The sequence below is a fragment of the Cydia strobilella genome, chromosome 2 (assembly GCF_947568885.1).
Source record: "Cydia strobilella chromosome 2, ilCydStro3.1, whole genome shotgun sequence".
Taxonomy (NCBI): domain Eukaryota; kingdom Metazoa; phylum Arthropoda; class Insecta; order Lepidoptera; family Tortricidae; genus Cydia; species Cydia strobilella.
The window spans coordinates 6,522,187-6,549,685 of NC_086042.1; the positions used below are offsets into that span (position 1 = coordinate 6,522,187).

Genomic DNA, 27,499 nt, shown 5'->3' on the forward strand with positions numbered 1-27,499 from the left:
TAAAACGTTGTGTACGATACATTGCGAATAGGTAATTCGCAACTCGTGTCGATTTAAAATTTTAATTTAATTTATCGCCACTCTTTTCGCATTTCCTATTTTTCGCACTTTACTATATCGTAATTTACTATTACATTAATTTTAATTATACGGTGGTCTGTATTGTATCCTAACGTTTTTAAATAGAATGGAGCATCTATATTCATAGATTTTACCTGTCTTTCGGTGAGGTCTAAGGAGGCCGCGATCTCGATTCGTCTCGGACGACACAAATACTTGTTAAAATGGAACTCCTTCTCCAACTCCAGAAGTTGCGTGTTTGTGTAGGCTGTCCGCAATCTTCGTGGCAGACCATTCTCTGTAACAACGATAGAGAAAATCTTATGAATTTGGATCTCTACAAATACATGAGTCTACATAATAAATATAATAATAAGACAAAACCATGATAAGTCCCTATTTAAATCACTTTGAGCAAATAGTTTACTTCGAATTTAAAATCTTGATTTTCAGTGGAAACAAAAGAATATCTAGAACTTTTCGTTGTCTTCGCAACTTTGATTCTTGCGGTGTTTTGCGAAGCACCATAATTTATGAAGTTTATAGTTTGCCAGTAGGGAGGTATAGTTGATTATAAATAATTCCTGGAAGCTTTCAATAATAGATGGCGAGGTACGCGGGCGCGCTTTCCTTTAATGTAATAACTTGATCGCATGTTAGAGCACCGCCCTTGACGCCATTGTGTCGAAACGTTTTTTATTTTACCACAAAATACGAATTGGAATTCGAAATTCAAATTACAAAAGGGCGGCGAATAATGGGGCGATCGCGTTTGCGTGACGAGCAGCCAGGAGTTGTCGCGTGGTTGTGCGGTCGATATAGCATTTAATAAGAGGGGGCAGGGGTTAGTTTGCTTTGTGTTATGGTTGTTAGAGCGTGGTAGGGTCGCTGCGCATGATTGACAAGGAGCGTCAGGTCGCGGACGCCATTGGCCGGGGAAGCTGTCAGTCAAACTCGGAACTGCCCTTCGGTTCCACATGAATGCACCAGCGTATAGACATGGTGCTCAAAATCGACATAATTAATTTCAGTTTTTTTTATACTTAATAATTATTTATGACTTGATTCAAATCAATTATTTATTTATAATATCTAATATATAATTAAGACACTTACGAAGAGAGCAAAAAAAAGAGAATCTAATAAATCTCGATTTTATTCTGGAAATTTGGCTTCTCGTGTAATTTAGAACGCCAAAAAGCCTTCGATTTTTATTAATGTTATTCCTCTTGATACCTTGTAATACTTATAAAGCAATTGATTTGTTTATTTTTAATTTGGACCTATTATTCTCTGTACTTACAAGATTATGTATTATGTGCCTATAGGAAGTATGACAAGATATTGATCTGTCTTATAGGCTATAAGAATTGGTTCGTATTGTCCCAAATGCGGACGCTGCCGTTGCAGAATTGCTGGCACAAGTGAACTGGGACTGCATAAATTAGAACAACATTACTAAATTATAAGTTAACTGGAGCCGAAACTCGATAGCCTCTGGTCAGTCGTCGAGTGGGGACAGTTGGTTACACAAGTGCTTCAACGCATAACGCATTACGTTTAGATGTTAATTAAATGAGTGTTTTAGTACAAGTATGGAGCAGATTTAAAAGTTATAGGTGGACTACACTTATTTGTATAGTAGGTACCTACTAATATTATTAATCACGGTGCTCGCTGGATGTCATGTTAAAGAAAGGCAAAACTTACTTATTTAATTATTCAGTGTTAATCAAATTTCGTAGTGCTACGCCGCAGTAATTAGCCGAGGGCTTACCGCGTAAAACGAGATCCGAAATTTCGTTAGTTTTTCGCGGTAAGGCATGGTACATATGTATTCCATGTTTGACAGTGAAAACCGCGGACCACAAGTAGTTGCGTTTGCACTCTACATAATATTATTATACATTTGTCAGACAAGCAGGACTTTTGTGCGTGATCTTGTGCGGGGGTTGAGTAAGTTTTTGTCGTGTAATAGGGCCGCATAATTCCGAGAGGCTCGTATAATGTTCGCATTATCGCGGTCCACTTCCGCGCCACTGACCACTCGGGAAACTTCGGTTTGAATACGAGGCTATTTTGCGACAAATCAGTATAGCCATTCTTGCAAGTTGGGTAGTAAAATTGTTGAAAACCATGTAAATTGTAAAGGGTTTACAGATGGGCTGTCCCGTACAAACGCATTTTATTTCCTGTGTTGCGACTTTTTTTTCGGCGTTAAAGCAGATGATTATTTTTCTGTGCATATTTCTGACCATTTGTTACAGAAAAGGAAACAAAAATAATTTTTAGGAAAAAAAAACCGACTTCAATGGGGGATGCCGCTGAAAGTTGGTGAAAACAAAAAACTTATTGTTCATGGTGCACTCTTAGATTCCAGACAATAAAATGAAAAAGACAGCATCTTTTGCCTAATTATGTAGAAAAGGAGGTAAAACCACCCATTTTTCTAGTAGCATTTCGTTTTTGTAAGGGTCGCAGTTCTAACCTAACCTAACCTACTTTTCTGATAGCAGTTCTGTTCTGTGAGAATCGCAGTTCAAAACGCACCAACCCACCTAACCCACTTTTCTAGTAGCATTTCCGGGTCCGGGTCTGGGTCCGGATACGAGTCCGGGTCCGTGTCCGGCTGTCCGGGTCCAAGTTTGGGTCAGAGTTCGGTCCGGGTGCGGGTCCGAGTTGGTGTCCATGTCCAGACCCGGGTCCGGGTCCGAGTCCAGGTCCAAGTTTAGGTCTGGGTCCATAAGGAAGAGAACAAATCGCCAAACGTGAACTATGTGTCATTGAAGATTTCCATTCTGATCATCATCAGCAGTTCCACTTCATCAAATGTCACTTTTTTAATGTAAATGCTGGATTTGTTGATGAAAATACAAAAATCACTATATGTATGCCTTTCACATTTGAGGAGTTCCCTCGGTTCCTCGTGGGTCTCATCATCAGAACTCGAGCTTGACAAAAATATGTCTTAAAAACTTAAGTTGCTCAACAAACATAAAGAAGAGGACAAATCGCCAAACGTAAACTATGCGTCATTAAAGAGTTCCATTCTGATCATCATCAGCAGTTCCACTTTATCATATGTCACTTTTTAAAATGGAAATGCTGGATTTGTTGATAAAAATACAAAAATCACTATATGTATGCATTTCACAACTGAGGAGTTCCCTCGATTCCGCATGGATCCCATCATCAGAACTCGAGCTTGACAAAAATGTTTCTTGAAAACCTAACTTGCTTAACAAACATAACGAAGAGGACAAATCGCCAAACGTGAACTATGCGTCATTGACGAGTTCCGTTCTGATCATCATCAGCAGTTCCACTTCATCAATGTCACTTTTTTAAATGTAAGTGCTTGATTTGTTGATGAAAATACTAAAATCACTATATGTATGCCTTTAACATTTGAGGAGTTCCTTCGATTCCTCATGGATCCCATCATCAGAACTGCTTTTTGACAAAAACGGGACCAATCTGTATATATATACTTACAATCAAAAAAAGAATTTTCAAAATCGGTCCAGAAATGACGGAGTTATGGAGTAACAAACATTAAAAAAAAAAAAAAAAACAAAAAAAACATACAACCGAATTGAGAACCTCCTCCTTTGAAATCTTGAAGTCGGTTAAAAAGGAAAAATTTGCGTACGTAAGTACGGGACAATGGTAGACAATTTCGTGGAATGCTCCAGATATGTTTTAAATGTACAACTTTTCGTTGGATTCTAGGTCCCTCATTTCTTCTGAGTAATGAAAATAAATTATATATAAATGAATGCAGTAATCATTTACACGCTTAATTGCATTAGAGTGGGAGAGTACCTAATTAATACATTTCTTAAAAAAATGGTTTCAGCGGGGCGAGAATAGAGTTTCAGCAAGTTTCAGCTTCTACGGTGTAACGAAGTAATCGGATATTGTGCTATATGTGTTCTGTTATAGCCTCTGGATTTAAATTAGCTTTTGAATAACATAAACTAAAAAAAAATCTTAAATATTCCATACGACGAATGTAACGAACTAGAAAGTCGTTTATTATTATTTTTATTTAAGTTTGATCTACAAAAAAATGGAAGAAAACTTAAAAATATGTTAAAAGATTTATTTAGATTTTCCCCATATTTACACAACTTTACGAAAACCATAAAAATTTGATCTTTCTTCATAAAAAAATATTTTTTAAAATCCTATGGTACCCTCATATTACAATATATTTGATCGAAATGGCTACATTTATACGAATTTGTTCTATGTAGTAGATACGAGTAGATAGTTTTAATATGCGAAGGCGTTTAAATTCGGTCGTAAACCCAGCAGTCCAGGTAATAAATGACGTGTTACAGGCTTGTTTAACCCTCGGCAAGATTTACGGCGGATTAAGGGTCACTACATCACTTAAGTCAAGAGTCGCCGTGTCCGCCCGGCGGACACCGGGGTGAAATGGAATTTTATTGAAATGTTTGTGGTGCCGTTACAATTTGCGTACGTGTGGTGGTTGTCTTTTACTTGATACTTGTATATTCGCTCTCTCTGCATATCACGCACACGCTCAAGCTTGGTTACGCTACGGTGTCATGCTATAGGGAAATAGCACCGACGCATATGACATATTTTTAAAACAGAAAAAATGTATCCGCATACTTGCAAATATACCGCAACTCGTAAGCTGCAAACCATACTTTATAAACTTCAAAATTCTAACTTTACCCTCTTTATATATCTTGGAAAAAGCCACTTTTGTCAGAAACAACCATCATTTGTTTAAATTCTATAATAGCGTGCGTCGGAACGATAAACTCATCCCGCCAGAACCGATACTAAACATTTACAAAAAGGGCCCATATTACAGCTCAAAGCTCAATAATAATATACAACCAAATACCAATAAATATAAGAAATACCACAACTAACAACATTTTTACTACAAAATTATAAGCGCTTTTATTTCAGAAAGCCTACTACTCTGTTGCAGAGTTCCTGGAAGACCAGCATCTATATCTATACAGGCAAAATTGTTCACCACGCCATTGCATTAGTTTTAAGAACTAGCTTTAAGAACTATTTTTAAGAATATATGTGCTATACCCTGTCAGGGTCCATGTGAAACTTTATCATCTGTAACAACATATGTACCATGGTTTGCAATAAACATTTATGATTTATTATTTATTTACTATATTGGTTTTTGTAGTTAGGTGGCACTTAAGTCAGGACTGGATGGGAAATGTTAATGTAATAAACAGAATATTGCAAAATAATAAATACAGGAAAATATCACATATACGCTAAATCAAAACTATCCTTTAATAATAGATGAACAATAAAATATAAATAGTATAAATACAGAATAAGTTGGTATGGGTTTAATTTAACAAAGAAAATAATGCTCCCAAGATCTCTACTTCAATACAGCTACAAATAAAGCTCCATATAATTAGTAAATTTATACACTATTTTAATGATTATAATAAATAACCTAAAATTTTAAAATTAAAGGAAAATTTGATAAAATAATTCACAATCTTGTGCAAGAATCGTGCTCCCAATAGTGCAGGTATTAAAAGACGTCAAACACCGATTCAATAATAAAGAAACATACGAAACAAAAGATTTACGACAAAGACGAATGTATCCAGCCCAGCAACAGGCCTATTGCTACAATTAAGTGTAAACTACTCGCAGTGCGTGGAGAAGAGCCGGAGGCAAGTTGAAATAATTAATCAAGAGCCGGTAAAGGATTAATTAGTGTTGGGCAGTTGGCGGTCGACCCATTAGAGCGATCGACGCCCCTCGCTCTAAATGTCGTGGCCACATTTGTATTGCACCACGTATTGGAAGACAGTCATTGTAATGTTTGTATGTTGGCAAGTTTCAACAGCCGGAATCGCGTTAGCATATATTTGCAGTAATATTATATACAAAAAAAAACCGGCCAAGTGCGAGTCGGACTCGCGTTCCAAGGGTTCCGTACATTACACAATTTAAACAATGTATTTTTATGTGAAATGTCTTTAAAAAACCCGTAGGGGTCGGATCAAAAACTAAGTAATTAAGTCCGACTCACGCTTGACTGCACATTTCTAATAGGTTTTCCGGTGATCTATAGGTAAAGATCTATTTTGTGTATTTTTTTCAAAATGTTTGACCCAGAGTTTCGGAGATAAAGATATAAATAAAACATCTTTGGCTCACAAACTTACATATGTGTACCAAATTTCAACTTAATTGGTCCAGTAGTTTCGGAGAAAATAGGCTGTGACAGACGGACAGACAGACAGACGCACGAGGCACGAGTGATCCTATAAGGGTTCCGTTTTTTCCTATTGAGGTACGGAACCCTAAAAACGCATATGACACACATACAGACTGACACTGCTGTGTTCGGTTTTTATGGAATACTAAAACTTTTAACAATTAATGCAGGACGTTAACCTGCATCTTGCTGTGATAACTACTGTTAGGCAACTGAACTATATATTTTTTTAAATGTGATGGCCGTAGTCGTGAGTTAGTTGAACTCGAACCTTGTATAAACATATAAAACATAACATAACACAATAATATCAGCCTTCAGCGCGCGTGTAAAGGTGGCATACACGGCCCGCCCTGACAAAGCACCAAACATTTATTTTGAATGTTGCTGCAACGGAAAAGTTACCAAAGGGAGGGAGATTTCGCTGAGAAATATTACGTTATGAGGTGTGAAAGGCATAAATGTAAAAATTCAATATTTCTACGAGCGAAAAGTAAATTTTTCCTCAATTTTGTGACGTGAACATTGCCGTTACGACTTCGTGAACAGTATAAAATGATTACTGGGATTTTAAAGTGCTTATCATCGCAACTGGCTCAGGTAAAAGTATCTCCTTGTGACACAGGAGACTTCAAGTGGAAAACTGCATTTATTTCAGGTATTTTCTTTATAATTAGATTGTCTTGGAATTTAGTACATGCTTGTTTTGTGAAATTATCGTCTTTATTAATTTGCAAATATTTATTAATCTTACAAACAGCTGAATAATGTAAGACATTGTTGTATAATGAAGCAACAGCTTGTCTCCGCTTTGACAAGCGTCAATTATCGCTCAAGAACTAATTGTACATTTGTATTATGTGCGGGAGAGCCGGAATAGCGTATGACTACGAGTAATAATATTCTCTATAGATACCTATGATTTTGGAGCGGGTCACCAGAGCGCCAGACTAATGTTGTCCTATATTTAAGAAAGCGGCCGTACGCACAGTAGGTAAAGGAACTTCGACAGATTTTCAGAAATCAGCGTAACTGTCACAATGACACGACAATCGATCACGCCTTGTTTCCGATTAGCTGTATCGCGGGATTGACGTAGTCGCATCAATTATAAGCGGCTTACAGGAGACAGATGTAAGACGTTCAATTTCGCGGGGCCGCTATCTGCGGCGCATCTGATGCGGTGAATGCGGCGGGTTGCCTAAGACGCCTTAATACTGGTTGTCTCTGACCTTGGGGCTTTAAATGGAAGGGTGAGTTCACTTCTCAAACTATAACTCTTTGGGTCTACAACATCAAATATTTATTCAAAAAAAATCCCTATTTAAAGTAAAAAAAGCTAACTACTCATATCTACAGATCAAGACTATACCTATTTCATAAATTGCACATAACATTAGAATGTTATAGTATAATACACGTAGAAAGTTCGCAATAAATCCAGTAATCGCGGCTGCTCCACCATCATTATTCTGCAGTTATATTTTGCATAAAACGCTTCTGTTCTGCATTAATTTGGAATTAAAGTTAAGTGGTGGGTATGCCGCCATACTGTGTTCGTAGTACGTGTGTGTGTGTGTGTGTGTGTGTGCCTACTCGTTGCATGCCGCCCATCGCGTTTTAATTTGCCCTGCAGACGAAATCAACCATTACATGTCGCTACATTATTATAATTTTTAAAATTTCAACAGAAAGGGATATAAAATATGTTAAGGATAATTGCTGAGTATCTAAATAAGCAAATCAAATAGGGTCATTGCGCTAGTTTTCGTCCACTTGACGAAATTTTAATATAAACCTACATTGCTGCAAAAATATGGACTAATTGTAATCCTTAATGTCTGAACAATATATCTATCTTCATAAAAATGATATTTAGCAAGTAGCAAATTAAAAATGTAATATATTATTTGCTAATTCGTCAAGTGGACGAAAACTAGAGCATGGACGGGAAATAGCCCGATGACCCTACAAAGATAGCAACTGATAGTATTTGAGGGCCTACCGCGAAGATAGAAATTTAGTAACCTGCGTCTTTATCCCTCGAATATGCAAGTAGATAACGTAATTTCGATTCTCGGCAGGCACGTTGGTTCTTAAAGCTTCAAACAGACTCATAATCACCCAAAGAGATGATAAAAAATTATCAAACAACCACCTATCAAATCAACTTTGCCTTATATCAATGGGTAACTAACTAAATATTGAAGAAATTGGGCTACAATAAAATATGAATAGAAAATTAAATTTTCTTAATTTTTCATTTTGGTGTACTTTACTTTCATCGAATTAATATTTCAATAATCGTTACTCACAAGACTACGATGCATTTTTAATGGACGGACGAATATGTATCCTGACCCTTTCAGCTTTCCCACAGATGAGCACTTATTAAGTTGAAACGTATCGAACCTTCGGCTAGTGGCCAAAATCCATTTGCTTGATACAGAAGGTTATTAAAAGTTGTCCCGGGACAGACAGGCGGAAGTTTGGACGAGTTTGACAGGTCCCCCAGGACCCCGGTTCGATTCCGTCGACGAGAAAATTTCATTAATTCCGCATTAAAAGTTTATTTCCTAATTGTGTTACGGGCATTCGTGTTCCTGAAAGTTTGTCATACAAATTTTGCGAAAAGACATTCATTATTCGAAGGCACACGCATAATATCTGAGTATTTACATGTCGGAAACAATAAAAAACACAAAAATATCGTGTTCCTTTAAGACGAAAGTGGAGGATCCGTGCGAAATCGCCTTTTCATACAAACGTAATCCTCATTTTCCTCTCTGGATATTAACATTATACTGGATACACCAAATTTGTTGTATATCAACTACAGCTATGCCCCTACGTTTGATTTTTTCGTATTTTTAATTATTATAAGAGATAGGAGCATTTAAAAATTTGTATAAAACTGTTTTTCGCTCCTAATTTTTGCAATAATCAAGAAATTGGTAAAAGTCAACCGTAGGGGCTATGGTTAATACACATCAAATTATGTAAAAATATTTTCCAGACAGGAAACTGGGGTCTTAAATATCACAATAAAATATCGCAATATGATGTGATATCATGATGCGTATCTTGAGTGTTCAAGAATACCTAGTTCAAACGTGTTCACATGGAAATCTACATAATAACTGACCCGTTTTCATTTCTCTTGATTTTAACTTGAAGCTTAAACTTAATTTAATGCTTGTTTCTTTGCATTTAAAAACATCGACCTTTACTATTTATTAGCATGGCCATAAAGGCGCCACGGAATATGCAAAGAGCTTTAAGACTGGCGGCATTTAATTGCCCTTGAAAGGGGACAAAAAATAAACGGTCGGGACGTAAATAACGGTGCACTTTTCATAATCGCAATTGTCGCCCGGAGAATATTTAGAGCGCAGTAAAGTGCGGGGGAAGAAAAACCCCTAGCTGTAACAGATGATATAATGTTACTTATAGCAGATACAATACTCGCGAAGCATGTCAAAAGGAGTATCATGGTTGCGTTTGTCATGTGATAAAAATATTAAAAAGAATCCGTCAATTTCGTGAAGCAGTGCAGGCAGTTTTAAATGTCTTATTAACGGATTAACCGAAAAGCGTGACAGAATTATTATTAGGACGCGCTTGTCTACAACTCAATGATATTGGTTTTGGAATGTTTGTCAGTTTGTGAAAATGCTTGCTTGGCACATTCTGACAGACGGTGTTATGTGACAGCATAGTGAAATAAGTAAGGTTATAGTGCTCACTCCATACATGCCTTTCCACACTTACTTAATAATAACAAGTTATATGGAAAGTATATAAGTTTGATACTCGCTTAAAACTTTAATACCTTATTATTATTATTATTTAAGCTTTATTTCTCGCACTTCCATTATAAAATTGACTTTTTTTGTTATGTTTTTACGATGTGTGATCCCTTGAGGGTAAAAGCCTCCTCTCCATCTTTTTCCATTTCTCTTTGTCTGTAGCATTATTCTCTCAAGTATTTCCTGCAATTTCTATGATAAATATTATAGGGACATAGAGACATTCTTACACAAATTGGCTAAGTCCCATGGTAAGCTCAAGAAAGGCTTGTGTTGTGGGTTACTCAGACAACGATATATATAATACTTATACAAATACTTAAATACATAGAAAATATCCATGACTCAGGAACAAATATCTGTGTTCATCACACAAATAAATGCCCTTACCGGGATTCGAACCCAGGACCATCGGCTTCACAGGCAGGGTCACTACCCACTGGGCCAGACCGGTCGTCAAAATTAAGTCATCAACCCATCTTTTTCTTTGTTTCCCTGAGTTACGTTTAATACCTTATACCTAAGCTTAAATCTTATTACAAATAAGTTTTCGCAAAGCTCGCTTAAAACTTATTATAATATGTTTTTTTATATCTATGTATGGAGTGAGCACTCTAAGCTTACTTATTTCTCAATAGTGAGAGTAACAACAGTATCTGCTTGACCGTTATGTAATCTGCGGCCGGGACACTTTCAACGGCTTACGCAACTTCATATATGTCCTTTAAATATGCAATATCTTTGCAAACACGACCTTCATACAAACGGCTAAAATTAAATTTGATAGCCAATAGTTAAAGACGGTGCGAACTTGCCAAAGTTGTTGCGAAATGCAACTATGCGGTGCAGGCAAGGTTGAATTGGTTATTGCAGAATAATATTTTAAAAGCTTAGTCATCAATAGTTTAACGACATTCGTAAGTTTTCACGTATTCCTCAATTCTCATGCTCGAATCTTTGGTTTTTTTAATGTTAGGATGCGTTGGGTTAAGATTGAACGGGGTTTTATGAGGGGTAAGACAATCGTCCGCATTTCATCTTACCCCGCATGAAAAACCCGTTCAATCTTAACCCAATAAATAACCCAATATAAATAACTAAATAATAAATATAAGGGTAGAAATCATGTTATATCATACGACATTTAACGTCAAAATCTAAGTAGCTTTGAAAGTTACTTCATTATATTTCTAAACCTGAAATTACCTAATGCATGCGAGAAAGCGTGCCTTGGGTATGATTGACATTTGTTTATTTGTTTTTTTTTAAACGAATACGTAAACTTTTATATTTGTAAAAATTTCGTAATCAATAATACTAGTGATAGAAACCTCAAGATCGGCTTACCGCATAACCCCCGAAGAAGCGGTGGAATAAATTTTATTTATCAAATAAAAGGATGGCGCGGTCGTTTCTCACCGCAGGACATTATCGCTTCTTTTAATTATTATCCCGCCAATATTTTATGCGGCGTTCACTATGTTTCTCCATTTAAAACACAGGAGTTTCGCTTGTGGTTTAAGTTTAAAACACAATATTTGGTAGGTAAATTTGGTATAAACAAAAGAAAAGTGTAGTTGTAGGTACTAAGACGGTATTGATTTTGTATAATGAAAGATTAAACATGTTCGTGTGTCATGCACATACCTACATATTCGCATGTGATTTGTATATTAAATATTTCTCTCCTTTATTTTTGTCTATTTATTTACATTAAAATCAGCAAACGTATAAAAAACATTTATGAAAATGTTTTATACGTTTGCTGGTTTTAGTTTACATAAAATATTTTTATGGCTTTTGAAAATTCCTACTGTTGACTTTAAAATAGGTATAAAGTGTATAAATTTTATTATAATCTACATACCCGTACGACGAATATATATAGGTATAAGTACATACATTATACGCACACAACTAAGCCTAATATTATAAGTAAGTATTCAAAATTAGTTAACATTTTACATTCGTTTTATTCCAAGGCTATAAAATCATTATCTATCCTTACGTTGCATGTTTAAAAAACAAAGTAACGTTTTAATTCTACTATTAGAGCATGGGGCGGCCCCAGCGGCCGAAAGGAAATGAAGGAAAAAAGCGGCGGAAGCTGCGTCCCCCTCGCCCCGGTCTCCCCTCGGCTTGTGGCTTTTTAAATGGAAATTTATTGTTAAACACTTCGTCAATGCTCCAAGTAGCAGGTTTAAGAATTTCATTTTACCTAGTGCCGTACTGTGGATCAATGGGGCCTCTTGTTTTGTTTATTACGGCGTTCGGTTTTGGTAAATGATACTGTAGGAAAGGATAATAAAAAAACAAATGAAATATAGGTTGAAATGGCAAATTGAGTAGGTAGTATCTAATTATTATTATAGCTATTTACCTACATACGGCAAGTCACCTGTAGCTTGAGAAAAATTAAATGCATAGCTAGATTTTTTACATAATGTTACCGTTCTTCCAGAGCTCTTCCGCTATGTATGTAAAAGTCAATAAAGAGAGTAAAACCACAGCGAGCATTAAGTTCGCTAAGTCAGAAGCATTCAGTTCAGTTAAGTTGCAATTTGCTCTCCGCATTACTCAGCGGGGTAGGTGAACTTTCAAAAGTCAGAACTCTAGTTAATAAAATTTACTTCAACCAAAAGCTTTCCCCACAATTGAAAAGAGCGAGGGGCGATAGGACACTGTAAAAGTTAAACCTAATTGCCCTTAAGACATATTTTTAATTTCATTGCTCCTCTCTTAGTGTTTACGAACTTTGGGCTGGAAGGGAAGGGTGTAACTGCCATTTTTACGAGATAAGGTCACGATATTCCAAAGTCTGAAGTATTTTATGGCATTAGGAGCTTAGAAAGATTTGTTGAGATTTATGTTTGTTTTAATTTCTTTTAAAGTATTGTATTGTAGGCGTGTTTATCTGTTAGGCAATTAGATATAGGTAAACACCGCTACCTAATCTAGCTATAGATATTATTTTATTAAATTATTTACACTAGCATAAAAACATAACATATAGAATAGTTTATATTGGTAACATAAAGAAGTTACTAAAGGTGACATAAGAATATACAAATATGATTTTATGACTAAACGTAAGTACAATCTAAATGATTTAAAACTCCTCGTATCGAAAAAAAAAAACATACATACTTACATATATATTTAGAGCTAGGTTTGAGGAATCCCCAAGCAGGATAGCGGTCGCAGTGGGGATTAAAGACCACAACCTTCCAGTTTATTACAACTACAAATATACAAATACAACCATCTATACAAAAAACCCTGTCTTTTTGGACTTACATCAAACGTACTAAGTCCGGCAAGGCGCGCCTCTGCTACCTCGGGCCATGGGAGCACGTGGCACAAAGCGGTGGCCGGTAGCCATCTCCTTTGTACCGTCTTCCACATTCATTCAATCTGTCATTTCATTTTCATAAATGAATCATTCTTCATTTGAATTCGGTTCCGAATTGTAAGGTTTTTTCCTTGGCCGCTGACCTGCCCACCGCGGGGGTCGTGCGATGACTGATGATATTTTAATGGTTTATTTTTCTTTAACATTCTTATCACCAACTATTGTAGTTGCTGGCCGCAGACCGCATAAAGACTGGATTTTTTTTCTGCCCGCTATGTCTGGTTAGTAAAGTTATTTATTCTTGAAGTTTTCTGAGCGTTCCCATTATTTCTTATCGATGACATGCAAGGCAATCATTAGTTTCGTTTTTCAGTATCGATTCAATAAAGAAAACTAAGTAAATATTTATTTAACCTGGAATTATAGGTATTAAAATGATTGGTCTCATTAAAATTGTACTTTTTGATTGACTTGTGTTCCTACAGCAACTAAGTACATAGATACATTAATCTGGAATTATAGGTATTAAAAAAACCGGCCAAGTGCGAGTCGGATTCGCGCACCGAGGGTTCCGTACATTACATAATTTTAACAATGTATTTTTTATGCGAAACGTGAGTGAAAGGTAAATTGCGGTTTACGATTTATGACGTATTAAAAAAAAACAATTTTCGGTGGAAGTTTGCATGGTAATGTACATCATATTATATTTTTTCAGTTTTATAATTCTCTTATTTTAGAAGTTACAGGGGGGGGGGGGACACACATTTTACCACTTTAGAAGTATCAGTTTAGAAAAAGATTATATTAGAAACCTCAATATTATTTTTGAAGACCTATCCATAGATACCCCACACGTATGGGTTTGATGAAAAAAATTTCGAGTTTCAGTTCCAAGTATGGGGAGCCCCCAAAATTTATTGTTATTTTTTTATTTTTGTGTGAAAATCTTAATGCGGTTCACAGAATACATCTACTTACCAAGTTTCAACAGTAAAGTTCTTATAGTTTCAGAGAAAACTGGCTGTGACATACGGACGGACAGACAGACAGACAGACAGACATGACGAATCTATAAGGGTTCCGTTTTTTGCCATTTGGCTACGGAACCCTAAAAACCCGGACAAGTGCGAGTCGGACTCGCCCACTAGTTGTTATAGCGGCAACAGAAATACATCATTTCAACTGTCTAGCTATCACGGTTCATGAAATACAGCCTGGTGACAGACAGACGGACAGTGGAGTCTTAGTAATAGGGTCCCGTTTTAACCTTTTGGGTACGGAACCCTAATGATTGGTCTATTTGAATTCTTTATATAGGTACTCATTAAAATTGCACTTTTTGATTAACGTGTGTTGCTACAGAATGTAGGCAAAGAAGTTTTATTACTTATTTTATCCGGTCAAGATATCTAACATCCGAAATCGAATTCGATCGAATCGAATTCGATTATGAAATTTATGAAAGAAAATAACTGTGCTGCGGGTATTTAATCAATCAAATGTAGGTAATGTGATTGTCAATGATCATTACCATAGCGTTACCGAGCGATAAGGTCTCCGTTTCAGCTTGGGCAAAAATGCTCTCGTATATGTCCGAATGTTCTCCTCTACAGGTCGCAATTCTCAACCGATTCTCGTGAAATTTTATGAGCAGGTTCGATGATTAAATATCTACTAGATTTATCCATAACAAGTATAATGTACCAAACCGTTCCCGTTAACTTTATTTATAGTCCATATTTCTAAGTAAAACATCTACGTTCCGTAAACGGCGTTCCTCAGTCAAACTGTCAATAGATGTCGCTGACAGTTCTGATGAATGAGCATGCGCCGTTATGCACAGGAGTCATTAGCGGGGCGAGATTAAAAGAAACAATCCGACTACTGTCCGCGGACAACGGAACGGAAGTCTATACAAGAGTTGGTATGCAACGTCTCATCTATTTTCACTTCATTTGTCTTGAAATTAATAGTAACCGGTTAAGTAGCCGGGTTGCGGAGATGAGTAATTGGTCATAAGACTCATAAGTTAAGAGGATATGGGAGTTGAGATTTAAATATTTTAGGTGAATATATCTGTCTCGCTAACGGAAGCGGCTCCTAAAACTGTGCGCTTAGGACAACGCCAGGTTAGGCGAAAAATACTGCATATAAAAATCTCAAAAAACGAGGTTCGTACTAGACTCCTCTCCAAAACTTAACCAAACGTAACGAAATTTGGAGATCTAAATATGAAATTATCTGTGTCGAACTGTTTTGTTTTTTAGGATAACTAATTGATGACGGTTAGAACACCATGCTTCTCTTTGCGGCCTAGTAAATAAAGTAAATTAGGCCGTTTTTGCGAATATTTGAAGTGCTCTAGCTCTTAAAAAAACTTAAAACTTTTACTATTTGCGTGAGAACCTAATGAATATGATTTATATTAACAATATTTTTCAATTGAGAGTCTTAGACTGAAAGTAACTATCTACTTGGCCAGTTTTCAACAAGGCAAGAAGACGCCCTCTAATTGCTAAAAAATAAAAAAAATTGCAAATATTGCAATGCACTGCATCAATATACTATATTAAGTGGTAGCTACTTATGTTTTATACTTGTGACTACTATTTGTAGTTGCTTGAAAGCTGCACATTTTGCAAGTACCTAACAATTTTATTCTCACGCATAAATTGTAAAATTAAACATTTTTAATATTTATTATACAAACTTTCCCGGACTTTTCATTCATAACAGTATTGTCGGGCTATAACAAAACATTGTATCTCGAGTTACATTTTTTGCCATTTGTAATTGATCGAAAATATGAATGGGTATTCGCATTTATTAACCACTACCTACTCTTCCAATTCGTATAGCATTTGCCGTGCCACTTGTTTTAAAAACTGAATGAGCAGTATCCGACGCTGTTTATTATAAGAAAAGTATTTTCTGTGTTCTAAATTCGAAGGCCTGTCGATTGATGAGTACGAGCGTGGGGGCATGTCCTACACGAATTCTCTCGATCTGTTTATAGAATCAGTGTTAAATAGTGCTAAGTAGTATCTACAAATCTACACGCTTCAATGAGATCATATATTGATCGATATCGCATATGTTCATGAAACTGGGGTCATTTTGTAATAAAATTCATTTCAAAATAGATATCTATGTATTTAGGTATTATTAGGCTACAATTTAAGTGTTTATTTATTTGATCTAAGAATTCCAAGATAAAATATAATATGTTTAATCTCATAAACATTTAGGCCCTGCTTTATCGTGACGGTAAAACTTGGAGCGGCCGTAGACATCCACGATTAAATAAATAATAAAAAAAAAAACCGACTGCAATGGGGGATGCCGCTGAAAGTTCACTTATTGTTGATGGTGTACTCTTAGATTCCAGACAATGAAATGAAAAAGACAGCATCTTTTGCCTAAAAATGTAGAAAATGAGGTAAAACCACCCACTTTTCTAGTAGCATTTCGTTTCTGTAAGGGTCGCAGTTCTAACCTAACCTAACCTACTTTTCTGATAGCATTTCGTTTCTGTAAAGGTCACAGCTCTAACCTAACCTACTTTTCTGATAGCAGTTCTGTTCTGTGAGAATCGCAGTTCAAAACCCAACCACCCACCTAACCCTAGTCCCTTCTAGTAGCATTTCCGGGTCCGGGTCTGGGTCCGGATCAGAGTCCGGGTCCGTGTCCGGCTGTCCGGGTCCAAGTTTGGGTCAGAGTTCGGTCCGGGTCCGGGTCCGAGTTGGGGTCCATGTTCAGACCCGAGTCCGGGTCCGAGTCCGGGTCCAAGTTTAGGTCTGGGTCCATAAGGAAGAGAACAAATCGCCGAACGTGAACTATGTGTCATTGAAGAGTTCCATTCTGATCATCATCAGCAGTTCCACTTCATCAAATGTCACTTTTTAAAATGGAAGTGCTGGATTTGTTTATAAAAATACAAAAATCACTATAAGTATGCCTTTCACATTTGAGGAGTTCTCTCGATTCCTCATGGATCCCATCATCAGAACTCGAGCTTGACAAAAATGTTTCTTGAAAACCTAACTTGCTTAACAAACATAACGAAGAGGACAAATCGCCAAACGTGAACTATGCGTCATTGAAGAGTTCCGTTCTGATCATCATCAGCAGTTTCACTTCATCAAATGTCACTTTTTAAAATAGAAGTGCTGGATTTGTTTATAAAAATACAAAAATCACTATATGTATGCCTTTCACATTTGAGGAGTTCCCTCGATTCCTCATGGATCCCATCATCAGAACTCGAGCTTGACAAAAATGTTTCTTGAAAACCTAACTTGCTTAACAAACATAACGAAGAGGACAAATCGCCAAACGTGAACTATGCGTCATTGAAGAGTTCCGTTCTAATCATCATCAGCAGTTCCACTTCATCAAATGTCACTTTTTTAAATGTAAGCGCTTGATTTGTTGATGAAAATACTAAAATCACTATATGTATGCCTGTAACATTTGAGGAGTTCCCTCGATTCCTCATGGATCCCATCATCAGAACTGCTTTTTGACAAAAACGGGACCAACCTGTATGTATATACTTACAATCAAAAAAAGAATTTTCAAAATCGGTCCAGAAATGACGGAGTTATGGAGTAACAAACATATAAAAAAAAACATACAACCGAATTGAGAACCTCCTCCTTTGAAATCTTGAAGTCGGTTAAAAAGAAATTAACACCAGCACCACCACCAGTTTCTCTCACTATATCGTAATTCCGTAAGGAAGCGGGTACTGCTTGCCCTTAGAGTTGGTCAAAGATGCCTAGTCTTAGTAAAATGGCATATAGTCGAGAAATTGGGACGGGTTCCGCCGTGGCGGGGTGGCCTAGGGGTTCAAATGGCTAAAGACGCCGGTTCGAATCCTACCTTCACCACTGGAGGGCTTCGTCAATTTTTCTTTAATATATGACATCTATTTCAGTTTATAAAAAATAAAAAAATAAAATCGACTTTCCTTATTTGAATATTCATCATGTAATGTAGGTACAAATAGACTGTTAGCTACGCGTAATTAAAGCTGCTACAAAACTTAATCGATAATCTTGTAACATTGACAAGCTCGATTTAAAATAATTCGAAATGCTAAAACTAAAACAAAACGTCCAATTAACAAACACTGTAAATAAAGTGTCGTTCCATGCTGCGCGCGTCTGTCCGCACCTCGGACGTCGGATGCGACGCTTATAGCACGACAAGTGACAACGGCTGATAGCGATACACGTGTCGCATCGACTTGACGACACAAATGGATACTATTGGGACATGTTGTTTCAAATGAAAAACATGCGCGTCGTGTGAAAAGTCGATGTCGGGTCAAGCTGACAGGATTTGTGACTGAGGATGTTTTTTTTAAGGATTCTGAGGATTTTATATCGATTTTTTTCAAGTTCAATTTGATCTCAATAGGTACGTCAATAGCTAATGGGAGAATATATCGAACTAAAAATGCACCTTGCACCTTGGCCTAGCAGGTAATACACAATCACATTCAAATTTGAACTGACTATGTAGAGCTCATAAAATGTAACTACTATTTTTAGAGGTCGTGCCGACCTCGATATGTCGCGAAGAAAGTTTTTATTGCTGCAAATAATAGGATTCATAAAGGGCGCGGGTGTTCGGAGTTCGCATGATATCGTATCGTGTGGAACTTTGCCGAAATTTGTCACAACTTACATCGAGCTGGGTTGGGAACTATCTGCGTGAGTCGCTTACAGGGTTATATTATGATAAAAAATATTCGAAAGATCGGAGAATACCATGTTCCTTTACTGAAATCTTCGAATAACATCGACCGAGATTTCTTATATAACCGAGCAGTGCGCGACCATGAAGGTTCTTAATAAATTTCGTTTCGATTATTGTATCGTATCAATGTTTTAAAATTTAAATAATCGTCAGCCCAATGGCTATTTCATGCATCATTACACTTTACTACCATTACTTTATCAAAACACCAACTTGCAAACTATTAAGAGGGCTGTCGTTTAAGTGGCCATCAAAGCGTGTTTAGATGATAAGTTCTCGAAGTATGCTTCATTAAGGGTGCATGTGCCGGTGACGCGGTGTCCGAACTCGGCCCGTTTCGCGCAAGTGTTGCCAGAGTTTAGAGATGGGCTGGACAGGAATATTCCCTACTCAATGGAAGCCATGAGAATTATCAAATAAACAAATGAAAATAATAATACAGAAAACGAATTAAATGTACTAATGATCATATCACATAAAACAAAATAATAATAGATATGTGATATGATCTTCAATAGATTCCAAGAATCTAATAAATCAATCAATCAATCAAAATATTTATTGTTGGTCATGAGTTACAGAGATGTTATTCTAATGTACAATGGTCTTCATGTCCTGCCTCAGAGAGGCGTACAATATGGAAACTTAATTCTAAATGAGATCATTTATGTAAATATATTAGCTTAAGCTACACATTACAAAATTGGTTAACATAGCGTTTTATATTATTCTGTTAAAAAATCGGAGATGCTGTAAAAACATCCACAAGCCATTGAAAAAGTTTTCATTTGAACTCCATAGGCATCAACTTCTTTAGGTGGATTGGTAATTTATTATATATTTTTGGACACATAACACTCTTTGAAAAAAATGCCGAAGTGGATGTAGGATATCCAATATCATAACCATATTTTGACTGAAGACGTGGTCTTGGATTTCTACTTTCAAACATAATTGGGTTATTTTTAACAAACAGACTGACTTCAAATATGTAAAGGGGTGGAAAAGTTAGTATTTTATTTTCGAGAAATAGTGTACGACATGACTCAGTTTGATTAAGACCATATATAGCGCGGAGGCATCTTTTCTGTAATCTAAAGACTTGGTCTTTATTCCCAACATTACCCCATAAAATAATACCATAGCGTAGATTTGACATGACATAAGCGTGGAAAGCTAGAAGAGCTGTATTTTCTGTTGATACTTCTCTAAGTCGTTTTATAGCATAGGCAAACCTACTTAATTTTGACAGTACGTGTTCTGAGTGGTTAAGCCAATTAGAGTTAGAATCTATCATTATACCTAAAAATTTTGTGGAGTTAACATATTCTATTTCTGTATCCTTGTACTTTATACTAATTTGATTTTGTTTTCCCTGTTTAGCGTATAATTCCATGCATTTAGTTTTATTTAGGTTAACTTGAAGTTTGTTTATTTCTAGCCATTTGTTGACATCTGTAAATACTTTATTTAGATCTTCTTTATACTGTGTGGTATTAACATTTCTTACTATTATTGAACAATCATCATCAAACAGAAGAATTTTGTGATTGATGGTAACTTTTGGCAAATCGTTGATATAGAGGAGGAATAATAATGGTCCAAGTAAACTATGATCATTATGTATAAAAAAGGTCTTAATTCAATTCACTTGCTAAAATTTGACAATGAAAAGTTTTTAGTAGGTACATATGTACTCTATAGATAATCAAATCTACTCAATTAATACATAATTATACACTAACAATATTTAGAAAATAGAAAAAAAAATAAGATGTTGTTCCCATGTTATTATGACATTTAACAATCTCTTATTTGGCGGATGTTGCCGGGAACGGTAATGTTCCCACCGCGCATCCCTAGTGTCGGCCATTGAGTGGACTGTCCGAACTTTCCTCCTGAATATTCCTCTCGCGCGCGGCCACTTGTTTATAGCCATTGCTGCGGTAAATTTAGTCCCGGTTTTGCGGGTTCGCAAGTTTCCATGAATGCCCTCTTAACTGTCGCCAGATAAGATTTAGATGCGGTGAAGGAGTTAAATTTTAGTAATAAAGCAGGGGGAAATTAACTTTATGCGCTTTTATGTGGCGTATGGTGCCTTTTGGGTTTAAATTTTTGTCGTTGGGTTCCAGCCTGCAATTAGGACATACTTAATAAGTATGAATAAGAATTAGGTACACTGCGGTTGTAGTGGTTTCAAACATTTTGGAATTGCAAAAGTACTTAAATTCAAAACATTAAATCAGTAAGAATGATTTCTTGTACAGTCGACCTCAAAGATATGTTTACACTTTTCGCCCTGCAAAATTGTAACAGGATAGGATGAAACAATACTCCACAAAAATCTGCCATCCTGGCAAAATAGAGGTCAGTTCAAAAGTATCTGTAAGTCAAATTGTTTTTCATATAAAGACATATATCATTAGAGAATGCTTTTAACGCGTAGTCTAATCCATTACTTTTGATGCTGACTGTACGTCGTTGTTTACAACTTACTACAAAATCCTTCAAAATTGAATTCATTTATAAACTCGCCTGTCATGTAGAACCGAATACATCATAATCTATAATATAACTAATATTTAAACACAAAGTTAGCGACAGTGTTTTGCTCAACAAACAAGAGTTTAGGGGTTCGGTAGTCCATGACATAACACACAGTTGGTGTGTCAAAAGGTTGTAAGTTGGCTTGGAATCAGATTGAGATGGGACCTTTTAAATCAGAGCTGATAGGGCGGTAAGTGCAAGTCACTGGTATCAATATCAGGCATGCTCGACGTCTTTTGTTTCAGTTTTTGCCGCGGGGTTTAAAGTTGCGATCTACTGGACGGTTAGCTACTGTTTGCAGTGTTTGCTTAAATAGTTCGAAGTTTAAAACAAAACGCATATTTTAAACTTGCGTAGGTTCACTATAACATTCTAAGTTATTAAAAATAAATATTTAGATTAAATCAAAAGTAATCATTTAACTTATATTGCCTCCCTTCAATTGATAATTTAATAAAATGTATCGTCAAAACGTTCACTCAATTATTCCTGCATATAAATACAATGTACTTTGATAAGATGCGACTTCTAAATTAGGCACTAGGCAGTGATATTATTTTAAAGGTTTTGTTTTGTTATCATAACCATATGTTTCTGAATTTTCTGTAGTAGTGTGAAATCCATTTAATTTCAGATACGTACGTGACTCGTATACTTAGTCTCGTATACTCAACGAAGTTTAAAGTAATTATAGTTAAAGGATTAGACTTTTTGGTTAAAGCATACGTGAACTTTCATGAGCTCTTTGCAGTCTAATGGTAGACTACAAAGTATTGCTTCAATGATACAGCTTTACGAGTAATGAAATGTATCTACATATTGAAGTAGAGTCAGACCAAGTTAACTCTGCAGCGATTTTGATAGCACAGAATGTGCAAGTGTTATTTCAAACATCAAACTTCTATGAAATTATGTCATTAAAAAACACTTGCACAGTTTCTTCTATCAAAATCGTTGCAGAGTTAACTTGGTCTAACTCTATAAAGATTATTTATTTGTAGATTCCTGTTGTTAGCCAATAACGCAACTTCTTGCTTTGCTTATGGAAGGTACTTTATTGAAGTTACTCCAATGTACTTATTTTTATATTATAAAATCTAAAATTTTGAATTCTTTGTTTTGTGTGATCGGTAATAACATAGGCATTTAGATTGCAGATATAAAAAGGTGAATTCGTGTTATGCACTTTTGGTCAAACATAGTGTGTACCTACTCGTATGTGTGTGTACTGTATACTACCTATAATAAAATCGAGTAAACTTTGTATAGAATAGGTACCTACACTCTACTGTAACCACCCAAACCCACCACGTTCATCATCTGCTAGGGTATTTCTACAATACTTTACAATAGGTACTATTAGGTAGTGAATGTTGCGCGGTAGGCGCGGGCTAAGGCCCGTTACATTTGCATGGAGTACGGTCGGCAATATCGGCATGTATGGCGTATGGCTAATGCGACTAACAGTTCTATGGCGCGACACATTCCTCGCAGATGGGATGTTTTTTGTGGTTGGATTGCTTGAATCTGGCCACTATATTTGATAGAGAAGTGAATACTTAAAGAAAGAGGCCTATCACTGGCCTAATCATTCTCTTTTTTGTTCTAACCAGAAATCTAAAGACAACTAATCCAAATTCAAGAAGGCTTCTCTAAAGGTTTATTTGTTTCGCATTGAAGAATAACTAAGCGATTAAAAATAGAAAAACAAATTGTCACCTCAATTAAGGGGCCCACTGACTATCAGTCTGCCGGACGATATCGGCCTGTCAGTTAGAACAAAAAATTGACAGTTCCGAACAACTGACAGGCCGATATCGTCCGGCGGACTGACAGTCAGTGGGCCCCTTTAGGATTGCAAGTTGCAAGTAGGTACACATTTATTTTTTCATCTGATTATACTTATTTAATCTCTGACTTAATATCGTCAATTGCCTTTGCCTCCTCCCGGTTCCATTGGTTGAATTCATCTTGTTAAACTGCTTTGTTAACTGAGGTGCCCTAAATAAGGAGCCCCATTCAGATTTGATAACTTGTTACGGTTTTGATCTTATTTTGATAAGACCTTGAAGATCGCTCACGCTGATTATTGCATGCGAAATGAAGTGAAAGGCATGCGTGAGATGCGCGCCAATCACCAAGACGATAGTCAAAGTCGTATCGAAACCAGTTCAAAACCGTAACCAGTAGTTAAATCTGAATCAGGTTCTTGGTCTGTCCATCTTTTGGATAAAAACTGTCCAAAAATTGTTCTTGCTTTGGTTTTTCTGCTTACCATACACAGTGAGTATGCACATTTGACCCCAGCGTTGCGTAGATTTCTCTGTTTGCAAATAAAATGCCGTACTGAGTGACTCTACTATTGAAATGTTTTCGTTGATTCATAATATATGTTATCTGTACATTCTATATAATTTTTCTACTTATACCTAATACGAGCTAAGAAGCAGATGATTTTTTCATTTGCATATTTATAGTACGGGCGGGGACCGTATGATCCACTACGTCATCTGATACAAGAATAAGGCCCATGGCACACGTTCATAAAAGTGATGCTTATTTTGGAAAAAATAGTAAAAAATATTAGAATTGGCCGAAAGCACGAAAAAAAGGGCCACTTCCGGTTACGAAAAAAAGTGAAATTTACGTCATCTGATACAAAGATGAGACTGGTGGCAACAGATAGGAATTTATATGTAGCTTCAGAAACCACTCGTCTGACAGTTCCTGTATGGCCAAAAGTGCTTCTGCCGGCACATTTTTTCGTACTTTGAGAGTTTTGTCACTCAGACGTAAGGTCAGGAGTTAAGACATAGGTAAATTATAATACTCTATGGTCAGGATGTCTAGTACTTATTTATTATTCATATGTATCCAAAGAGATTATAACACTACGTTAAGAGTGTTAAGACACGTAAAGCTAAACCTGACCTAAGTAAAGTTTTAAAAAATAATTTGCTTTTCAATAGACTAGCAGCAAATAGAAAACAACAAACAATTACAGGGAATTTTGCTAAACGACGGCCATATTTTATTTTTATGACTTATACTTGGGTTGTGCCGGATTTTAATTTACACAGTGTACGACTTCGATTTTCCTGCAGTTTTAAAAGGAACTTATCAGTTTAAAGGAGGGAGATAGGAACATTTATATAACAATGCAAGAGCGAAAAGGAACATCAGAGTGCAGAGGGAACGTAAAATAAAACAGGGGAAGAAAGTTAAGCGTCCGTGACTTTTCAAGATTTTTTCGGCGTTTATTTTTTAAACTTTATGCTTGCCTCCGAAGTAACGTTCTATATAAAGGAAAAAGCTTTCCGATTTGTCTTTTGTTTCTCTCTTTTCTTTGCGTAGGTATTCTATTCCATTTGTTTTAATACAGTTTCTGATAGTTGAAATATGCATGAATTAACGTTGATAAATATTATTGATCAGATACATTCGTTGGTAATTTAATGTAACCGAGCGTAATCATTCTAAGATACATTTACTTGCTTTTATTTTTGTCGGTCTCACGCTCTAGAATATTAAAAAAAAAGATATGAAATCTATATTAGAAACAGTAATAGGTTCATAAGCAATAATGAAAGTAAACTTCCGAAACCTCTAATTACACCGGTCGGGCGTAGGTAAATAGTACGAGCCGCGTCGATCATCCATCACCGATAGACCGGTCTTTGTGGCCACCGACCAATTACTGGCATGAAAATTAAATTCACGAAATCTAATTAAGAACAAATTGTTTTATTTATTATGATGCGTCGGGGTCATTTGTTCCTGTCGCGTTCGGCGCCCGGGGCGGGTCCTGCCCAGTGCCCATCACTGCACCGCCGCCTCGCCGGCTTTAAGGACGTAAGTGCACTTAGATACTAGTACACATCCGACCCTTTGTTTTGTGGATATGTAGAACTCTTGGTCTGCTGCGACCAGTTCTGGCGTCACTGTAACTTGGTACTGTGACGCAATCGTGACATTGCCCTTCGGAAGCTCACGACTTAGGTTATTTAGTAATGTATAAAATAAGAAATATGCATGTTAATAAAAACTTTCAAATCAGCACTAGTCTTAAAAAAACATGATTACCAATACACAACTCAATTAAATATGTGTACCGGTAGGTACTTACCTAACTAAAATAGGTATGTATCTAAATAAGTTAAGTGGTGTAGTTTAATTAATAACAAATTATCGTTAAGTGGATTGTCCCACTTAAAAAAACATAAACAATATTTATTAAGAAGCCTATCATAATTTGTCTGTTAGTAGTCTAGTGCTACACGATTATATTTTTACTTTCTTATTCGAATGACCGCTTATAAGAGCCATATAGGCAAAAATCTTCCAAGAAATATTAAAAATAATATAATAGTTAGGGCCGGTATGACGTATGTAGTGGCGGAGGGACGTAATGCGCTCATTTGTTACGGCCGCGAAATGGCGCTCGTCCCGCCGCCGACAGCAAGCACAAAGACCGACAACGTTTTATTGTCAAGATTGCTTACAAATGGATAACATATCCGACTTTGTGCGTCTTATGCCTGAAGTTTGGGATTTTAATGGTGGCCTTGGACAATGTGGTAAGGTTGTTTGTGTTATAGCGTAGAGTGGTTGCGTAGCAAAATATGCAATTATATTTGACTTTTTTTTGGTTTCCTTAACACATAATTACATGCGTGTGAGGCTGAAAGCTGTTGATCGAATTATAGTTACCCCTTCAATATTAAAATATACTCGTACTGCACCACTGACCTAAGTTAGTGGGAAGGATTAAAGGTATTCTTTGTCAGGTCCCTTAATTTTTTCATTTAAGTAGGTTCAATTAACCTCGTAGGCACATTTGTCTTACCCATAGGACATAGAGCACCCTTATGTATGTGATAAGGATAACTAGTTCAACTTAAAAATACGAGTAGGTAATGGATGTTAAAGAAAATGTGAATTTTATTCCTAAATACGTTATTTATGTGATGTGTTACTTAGATCCCATATTCAGTACTTATGTATATTGAACTGATCATAATAATCAAATATAAACAAAACGCTGACATCGAAATATCCTTATAAATAATGGTATCACATTTATCAATACATTGAACAGTAGCGCGTCCCGCTGCGTAAACCTGTTAATAGAGTCCCGACCGTCACGTCCGGCGCGTCACGTCACGTCACGGCGTCACGGCGTCATCCATCACAGCCGTGGCAGATGAGCGATAATCTCTGACCGGGGGTCACTGCGAGTGGTCAGGTGGCGATGTTAGATTATAACGACAGTTTCGAATGCCGTCAGCTTGTAATAAGTGCTACTTTTCTAAATGTTTGTAATTATTGCATGGTATTTCATAAGTAGCATATTTTAAAGTAACGAAATCGAAATCATTTTGTGGAATAATTATAAACTAGAGGTTTATAAGAGGTTTTTTTCCATATTCCTGTTAAAAAAATATTCAACACAAGCCTTTAGAATTTTGTCGTGCTACATTGTGTGTGTGTAGTGTATGTTGTCGTTTGACTGGCATTTAAGTAATTATAATTATGTTCCCGACCAAAACAACCGAGAAATATGTCGTAGCAGAAAATTTTGCACAGCAAAGTAACGATTGTTTTGCGCTAGTGCCTCTTTTTTTAATTTTCACTACAATGATAATTAATGTCCGTTCCTGTGACAATAAAACAATATTTACAGTTATAGTAGGTAAACCAATGGCG

The 27,499-nt window shown here is 36.3% G+C and overlaps 1 protein-coding gene across 1 annotated transcript in view; it reads right to left on the reverse strand.

The window, feature by feature from the left end:
• LOC134750280 (homeotic protein proboscipedia) overlaps window positions 1–27,499 on the reverse strand; it is an 80,631-nt gene that overhangs the window by 2,894 nt on the left and 50,238 nt on the right. The window contains exon 3 of the mRNA XM_063685444.1: window positions 216–358. Coding sequence (XP_063541514.1) covers window positions 216–358 — 143 coding nt within the window. The remainder of the gene's footprint in view (window positions 1–215; window positions 359–27,499) is intronic.